The sequence below is a fragment of the Fragaria vesca genome, linkage group LG3 (genome assembly GCF_000184155.1).
Source record: "Fragaria vesca subsp. vesca linkage group LG3, FraVesHawaii_1.0, whole genome shotgun sequence".
NCBI classification, from domain to species: Eukaryota; Viridiplantae; Streptophyta; class Magnoliopsida; order Rosales; family Rosaceae; genus Fragaria; species Fragaria vesca.
Window position 1 is genome coordinate 9,432,831 of NC_020493.1, and position 8,368 is coordinate 9,441,198.

Below are 8,368 nucleotides of genomic sequence, written 5' to 3' on the forward strand. Positions count from 1 at the left end.
TAAGTTATCAATTGAGAACCAAACTGAAAACCACTTACCCAAATCCATGTTCTTCCAGCTTGCCCCGGGTTTGATCTGAACATGAGAGAGAGAAGCTTGGGCACCCTTTTTGTTCAACGACAGCAATAGCATCGTGCGCAAGAGATGGAGAGAGCGAGGTCCAAATGCGTGGAGAATGGGATTAACCTCAAGATGAGACACAGAGCAGCTATGTGGAATAAAAAGATCGCACCACGTGGAAACAACATGCAGCATCCCAACATGTGGAAGGTGATGGCAGTTGTGTAATTAATGGAAAACCGGAAGCAAAAACGACTTAACCCAAACTTGGGCAGAAACACAATTAACCCAAACTTAGGGTAAAAACATAATTCACTAAAGATATGAACAGTTGTATTCCCTTCCTGCTATAGTATATAGAATAGCCCAAAAGCTTCTCCCACTTGTTGAAAATGGACTACTCCAATCAATATCTGAATGAAATGGAATTTGTAGGTTCTTCATTGAGTGATTTAGGCCCAACCGATCTACCAAAACAAGGCAGCAGAGGAGGCAGGATGTGAGATCGAAGAAGACACCAAGAAGACGATTCATCCTTCTAGTCGAAAAACCTTCAAATCAAAATCTACTATTGGATGATGCTTGCTAGGTTTATTTACAAATGCATATATAGTCATATATAGATGGAATATAATTTGGTAGAATAAATGGCTCTACTAGACTTGAGTGATAACCGGCCAGCACTGAATGAAGTTTAATGATTTCAGGGATTCCATTGTGACACGCTTCAAGTTGATCAAACCAGGGAACTTATGCTAGAGATCGTTAACGGTATATAAATAGCTAGAGTTTCAGAATCTGAAGGCTTAGTGCTTAATCATTGTAGCATTCAGCAAATCAAAGATATTATATATGTTAACCTTTCAGGTCAAACCTAAATCACCTTGTGCTTCATGGCGTAGTTTGTTTTCCATATATTCATTGTTCAATTCCTCCTGCTATACTACATGATTCATAACAAAATTATTAATGCAATTTATATATCTCCAAAATCATGTAGGCTAAAATACAATCATGCAAATTATATTGCTTTATTTGTATATATTGATGACAATAAGCTAGAACTTAATCATGCATAGAATATCAAGAACACACAGGGTCGTAGCAATAACACGATTGTTTAAATATCGAGAAATCGTGCACTTTGCAACTGCCGGAGTCGTGACCTCTTTCAGTGCACTTTTGATTACAATACTTGGTAGCTCTCGCAGATTTATGGTTCCATAGTCCGTTATCACATTCCAAGCCAATATCGGTCGATCTCATCGTACAATCTGCAACACCAAAATGAATCAATTTTGACGTTGAAAAGATCAAGAAGAGCGCTAGCAGGAAACCAAATATTCTTGACCCCATGGCTAGCCGCTACACAATGTAATCAATCCTTGGGCTTCTTCTTTTTATGTTGTGCGTGGTATAAGCAACAACAATCACTGTTTATACGAATTTAGTGAAATGTAAATACGGTTACATTACTAAAAAACAATTGTAATAAACGCGGTCTATAAATAAGCTTTAAATTCACAATAAATTAACTATAAGACTTTTTGTAACAAATAAATTATAACGTTTTAACCCCTATTGCGAACTGCATGGCATAAGCCATGATCTTCTAGAGAATAGGAGAGGGGATAACCTCACTGGAGGCAGCCCAGAAAGGGGTGGCGTTAGGGTTTCGAGAGGAAAAGCTCTCGACTCACAAATATACTGTATAACATGAATTCTACAATCATGAATTTTACAGCAAGTTTGGGGCATAGAAGTTAGGAGGCCGAAAGACAATCTTGAATTTTGTGATTTTTTTACATGAATTTTGAGGTTTAATGATGTGTGCTCCTGATACAAAACAACTCAAGGGTTAAAATGACATATTTCAAGTGTCAAATCAAGTTGGAATGAGGAATAGAGAGGCAGTGAGTACCTAGAAGAGCAACTGTTTCTCTATCACTGAAACCTCTACTTGAGAAGAGATGCAATATATGAGTGATATTGTCATCAGGCCTTGGAATCTCCTCCAGTGCTTCATCAAAGTAGGACTGTGTGCTATCTTTTCTACCTGTCAAGACTGGATAATATGGGCCACCAGCCTGCAGCCATTTCAGATATTACAACCACATCGCCATGAAGAATTAGTTGATGATGCAAAAGGGAAATCTTAAAGGAACTAAGAGAGAAAGAAAGGAAGAGAAGAACTGATTAATTAGCACACCAGAATGATGCCATCTCTTGTGGCAAGAGCAAGTACATCGGCACAAGATACCACCCCTGGACAAGCATTTTCGAGCTCCTCCTTGATCTGATCAATGTTATCGAATCCCTTCAGGGACTCTTATTTGGTGTGGCCTGCTTCTCTATAGAATGGTTTGTATTCCCATTGCTGTCATCCAAGAGAACGGAAGCATCACACCCCTGATTCAAGAATCCCCACAACATTAAGAGTGACGTATAAATGGCTGGATAGAAGTTACCGAAATTAAAAATATTCATAGCTTTGGACCAATTCCCCTGAGAAATCTTTATGAGTCATAGTAGTATTGAGTCATAGTTGGTATCAACACAAACACGTAACAAACTAACAACAGTCACTAAAATGCACCAAGAACCCTATTTGGAATCAAAGAATCCATAAAATTCAGAAATGATTGTAGCTAACACAATTTGTTTCAATCTCTATATAAAAGATTCATAAAAAAGTACACTGGTTTTGGAATTGGAAACCCAATAAACAGAATATATATTACAAGTTAACAAAAATCCATACAGTTCAACCATACCATATATAAAATAAGTCGCAATGAGCATCACAATAAATTTCACTTGTTTTCACAAGAATGCTCACACCAAAAGCCATTTCAGAATCTGAGTTTCTATACCTTAATGAAGCAGTCATTGAAAAATAGACGCAGCAACTGAGCCGAGACGTTCCTGTGCTGCCGGTAAATCCAAGCCATCTTCGTCCTCACAATGGTCTCGGCCTGAGGACACGAGCTCCTATAGAAATCGTACTCCATATTCCCCGACGCCTCATCCGTCGCCATACACGAAACCACCACCGAGAACAACACCACCGTCGCGAACAGCCACTGTGCCTTCACTGTTCCTAACATCTTCTTCTTCTTCCGTTGACGTCGTGCTGAGAGGGTCACAGAGAGAGAGAGAGAGAGGGGTTGTAGCGGGAAATGAGAAGCAGAGAGATGAAGAGTATGATATAGTAACGAGCCGGGTTGACCCGGCCAAGCCCAACAATTCTTTTTTGGGTTAGGTTGGGGTTTAATGATTGTCAAGATGAAAAAGCCTAAAGCCCAATACACACAGTGTTCATGTTTTTCTAATCCTTATTTTTCTCTTTACACCCTTCTTCACACCCCACTCACCTCTACCTTGATAATAATCTAGCACCCCACACCTCCACACCACTCACCCCTACCTTCATACTACCCCCAAATTTAGTATTCTCATCCAGCTCCACTTTCACGAAAGCGTATTCAGCGCACCAGGAAATTTTTACGGGAGTGCTTGGCACGCGCTGTATATGCATTTATGGTTGGTATTGGTCCTCTTTCCAGCTAATCCATTACAGACTTGAAGAGGAGAGACGATGGCATTGGTGTCGGGCCGCCGGCAGGAGACGACCTGAAGAGGAGTGGCGATCGATTGGACGGCGACGGAGAGAGAAGGAATTGGTGTCGGAGAGACAGAGGTGGTCGTGGTGGTCGGAGAATGAGGCGGCGAATTTACAGATGTGGTTTTTGGCGGTCGATGGAGGAAGGGAAAGAGAGCTGGATTTGGTTTTGAGTTTGGGAAGGTGGCAATCAATTCAGAGGGGAAGACTTCAATTCAAAGGAGAAGACTTCATCGAAAAGGAAAAAAAATGAAAGGAAAAGAAGAGATAATGAGGCAATTTTATTATTATCTTTATTATTATTAAATCCAAACACATGGATTTGTGTTAGTTGATCTCAATTAGGCCAAAATAGGTTTGGTTTAAGTTTCTTGTTTGTGTTTCTGTTTATGTAGGTGTTTGGTTTTAAATTTGAGGTTTAGGGTTTAAGTGTTAATAGGAAACATAAGTGTTAATAGGGTTGACCGTCTCGATCGAGGTCTAAACATTTTTAAAAATATGTGATTTTTCAACCCTAGCCGTATTTATCTATTCCGGTCACATCCTATTTCACATGATTTTCGAAAAGTTTGCTTTCTTTGTATAGTTGATTCACAATAATGTGCATTTGCATATAACTTACTTAACAAGTTATATTGCTTTAGTAGACATATGACGATCAGAATAAAAATTTCACCGTCTGATATAGACATGGTGATTAAATAGGTCTACTGAAAAAAAATTCACCATGTTTCGGATTCGTTAGACCCCCCCATCGAACCGGTCTACGTAAATTCAACTTCATTTTTTTACATGAAACGCGGTTGACCAACATCGTGCAAAACCCTATATTTCCTCGTTTTTTAACTTAAAACTTGTATACATGAGATTTAGGAACCCATGAAAAAAAATTGTTAAATTGACCCTCCGGTGGTTAGGCTCTTCTTAGGAGCGCCTAAGCATTTTTCGAGTTGGCTGCTTTTATCGGGAAGCAAACATTACCGAAAGTTTATGATTTTTTAACCCTATATGTATTTCACTATTCCGGTCACATCCTATTTCATAAGATTTTTGAAAATTTTGTCCTTTTAGTATAGTTGGATCACAATGATGTACAAGTCATATAACTTATTAAACAAGTTATACCGCTTTAGTAAGTACGTGACGATCCGAGGTCATAAATATATGAAAATAAAAATTTCACCGTCAGATGTAGACATGGTGATTAAATTGGTCTACTGAAAAAAAATCCACCATATTTCGGATTCGTTAGACCCCCCATCGAACCGGTCAACCTAAATCAACATCATTTTTTACACGAAAAGCGGTTGACTGGCATCGTACGTAAACCCTTTTTTTTTTTCAAACCTAAAACTCGTATACATGAGATTTAGGAATGCATGAAAAAAAATTGTTAAATTGGCCCTCAGGTGGTTAGGCTCCCCTTAGGAGCGCCTAAACGTATTTAGAGTTGACTGCTTTTATTGGGAAGCAAACGTTACCAAAAGTTTGTGATTTTTTAACTCTATATATATTTCATTATTCCGGTCACATCCTATTTCACAAGATTTTTTAAAATTTTGTCTTTTCAGTATAGTTAGTTCACAATGAACAAGTCATGTAACTTACCAAACAAGTTATACTGTTTTAGAGGCACGTGGCGATCCGAGCTTATAAATATGTGAAAATAAAAATTCACCTTCAGATGTTGACATGGTGATTAAATAGGTCTACTGAAAAAAATTCACCTCATTTCGGATTCGTTAGGCCACCCATCAAATTGGTCAACTTTAATTCAACCTTATTTCTTACACGAAACGTGGTTGACCGACATTGTGTGAGATCCCATCACAACGTGCCTACTAATGTAACATAACTTGTTTAGTAGGTTATTTGGAAGTGTTTATTTTTGTGAACCAATTATACAAAAGAAACAAATTTTTAAAAATATTTTGAAATAGGATGTGATCGGTATGGTGAAATACGTCGAATTCTACTTTATTGTGACGCCCTAAAGAAATTTACCGAGTGTTCGTTGAGTTACCGAAGTTTAGTAACCGCGCTTGGTTAATTTCTAAGTTAACTCCTAAGTCTATTATTGAGTTTTTCTCTAAATGTCATATTCCACTTTTAAGGACCTGGTGTCAAAGTACGCGGCGAGACGAATTTACCCCAATCTTCAGATTAATTTTCAGAACATCGAGCTATTTTTCTTATTTATCTTAGTTTCAGAAATTTATAAAATTTTCTAAAATTAGAAAATAGCATTTTAAAATCTGGGTTGTTCATTGTTTTCCACCTTTTTAATCTTGGTCGTCGTTTCTCTGTAAAAGGAAGAGACTGTTGGTCTTGGTCAAAAGCCAATTTCGGGTGTTGACCCATCTCTCTCTCTCCTCCTCCTCTCTCTCCACCGCAGCAATCTTCTCCGCCGCCCTCCGCCCGATTCCGGCCACCCCAGGCAGCGAGACCACCACCAAAATCTTTCTCTTCTTCCACTCTACAAAACCCAGTCCATATATCAAACATGCAACCCAATTCAATGGAGATCGAATTCAAGGGTGTTTCACTGTGTTCTTCAATTTCCGGCGAGATCCAATGGCGACTGTAATAGCAATGGGTAGGGTTTCTCTCCTCTTCTCTTCTTGTTCAATTCTTTTGTCTTTTTTTCCTTGAATGGTGCCCGAATCCTTAATACCTCTTTTCTGGAATTTTTCACGGAGTCTCCGGCGAGGTATTCCAGCGCCTCCCTCTCCTTCCCGGCGTCGCCTTTTTCTCCTGGAGACAAAAAGGAACACGGAGGGAGGCTAGAAGGGCTGCTGTCGTTGTGTTGGAGGAAAACTGAACCCAGAATCCGGCAAGGAAGGGCCTGCATCGTCGGCAGTGGTGTGCGCCAAACCAGAAAAGTCATTACGAGGACTGCATTGAAGATGGATGCACACCCATTCTCTTCCCCTTCTCCCCCTCACTCGCCTACAAACGTCCTGCAAACGCCGCACTAACGTCCTTAATCCACGCGTCAAAATGGACGGTGGATAATCCGGGTGCGCCGCGCACCCGGGTGCGCTCTAGAATTTTCGCACTTTCACCTACTTTCACTTGAGACACTTGTTAATTTCAATAGAACAAAACGTTTGAATCCCCTACAGTATTCTAGGGTTTCATTGCACATACAAAAAGTATTTTTATAGCCTCAGAGATTGATCCGTTAAGAGGTCCGGACAACCCATAAGGCATTCTTAACTTATTTCAGTTAAGAACACTAAACCATCCTACCTAAGTACCTAATGTGTCCACTGAACCACTTCTCATGGTTCCTCATTGAATGCCTCTGAAGATTAGACTTCTGAGTTTTGAGAGATAACTGATAATCGCTTTCACCTTATTTCTTTGTGAAAAATTACATTTTTCTTCGCACATAAAACTCTGTCATACTTATATTGCACAGGGATAGTTTCTTCCAACAAGGTCCCCTTTGGCGCCACCTAATCCCACCACATTTATCATCTACCAATAAGAAAGCAAAGCTGAACAAAGAGAACCTTTGTTTACCCTCTTCTTTTTCAATGTTGATTGCTATTCTTTTTCTTTTCTTCATCGGGGACTTTGTTTGCACTGGTTGGTAAACCTAGGAAGATGTCACTCTTCACGAATGTACTCTTTTCCCTGGTATGCGTTTGAAGATGCATATCACTCTCGAGTCTGAGTCTTGACTATTGTAATATGAGTCGATCTTTCTTCTCTATTTTATTTCTAACGTTAAGAAAACTTTCAAACCCGGCCATCTATATTGAACTGTTCTGTTAATGAGCATTCAATGGTCTCCATCTGTAATGTGGTTTTCTGTTTGGAGATATTTATTCCAGTTGCAACAGGGTTTGCCGTTTAGCTAAAAATAGTGTGTGTGATGTAACAACTTCATGCTTCTGCTCATTTACGTTGGAATATATCCATCAGAAAATTGGCTCCAGGTTCTCTAATCCTTTCTGCTTCATCTTCTTCATTTTCTCTGTTCAGTCCATCTTCACTGGCATCTTCTTCTCTTCTCCTCGCGATCTAAAAATCTCTTCTAATCTAATTAAACAGCTAAATGATCACTCAAAATATGAGTACTACTGGATTCCCAGTATTATTCATCATTTCAAGCTCTGTGTTTCTGTTCCTTCTGATCTTCAAGGTCTTTCACACGCAATGGTGGATTCCAACTCGCCTACAGAAACTGATGTGCCTGCAGGGAATTAGAGGCCCTTCTTACAGACTTGTCAATGGAAACGCCAAAGAAATCTTGAACATGAAGAAGGAAGCCATGAGCAAACCCAAAGGTCTATCACATGACATATTTCCTGTAGTTCAACCTCAGTATCACTCGTGGCTTAAGATATATGGTAACACATTACAAACCGATTGATCTCATCAACTCTGGCTTGCAAATCTTAGTACTAATTTCCCTTTGACTTGATTCAGTGTTGTTTTGTCACATCCCGACCCTTATATTTTTACCTTATTTACTAGCGTGATTATAATAAGAATTTTACTGTCTCGATCGTTGAGTTAATAGTTTAATTGGTCCCTAGAGGGGTTTCGGGGACGATTATGTGCGGACGATTATTTGTAAAAGGAAAATACGACGACGGTAAAAATAGTAAATTTTAGCTAGTAAAAGGTAATTTTTATTCGGGTATTATTTTTTCGGGGTGTTTTATTTTTTGT

At 39.1% G+C, this 8,368-nt stretch overlaps 2 protein-coding genes across 2 annotated transcripts in view; one reads left to right on the forward strand and one right to left on the reverse strand.

The window, feature by feature from the left end:
• Positions 1 to 1,940: 1,940 nt before the first annotated feature.
• Positions 1,941 to 3,167, reverse strand: LOC101314837 (putative Peroxidase 48-like). Its single transcript, XM_004295608.1, has 3 exons — positions 2,934 to 3,167; positions 2,270 to 2,356; positions 1,941 to 2,147 (listed from the first exon to the last, which is right to left on the reverse strand). Exons 1-3 carry the CDS (start codon positions 3,165 to 3,167, stop codon positions 1,941 to 1,943), a joined length of 528 nt encoding a protein of 175 aa, XP_004295656.1.
• Positions 3,168 to 7,880: 4,713 nt separating this feature from the next.
• Positions 7,881 to 8,368, forward strand: part of LOC101315132 (cytochrome P450 734A1-like) — a 4,185-nt gene continuing 3,697 nt past the window's right edge. The window contains exon 1 of the mRNA XM_004295609.1: positions 7,881 to 8,043. Coding sequence (XP_004295657.1) covers positions 7,881 to 8,043 — 163 coding nt within the window. The remainder of the gene's footprint in view (positions 8,044 to 8,368) is intronic.

Coding starts and splice junctions, on each gene's coding strand:
- LOC101314837 (XM_004295608.1), bottom strand. CDS start 3,167: ATGTTAGGAACAGTGAAGGCACAGTGGCTGTTCGCGACGGTGGTGTTG. Junction 2,357..2,933: donor TCAATGACTGCTTCATTAAG/GTATAGAAACTC, acceptor AACATTGATCAG/ATCAAGGAGGAGCTCGAAAA. Junction 2,148..2,269: donor CAAGAGATGGCATCATTCTG/GTGTGCTAATTA, acceptor AAATGGCTGCAG/GCTGGTGGCCCATATTATCC.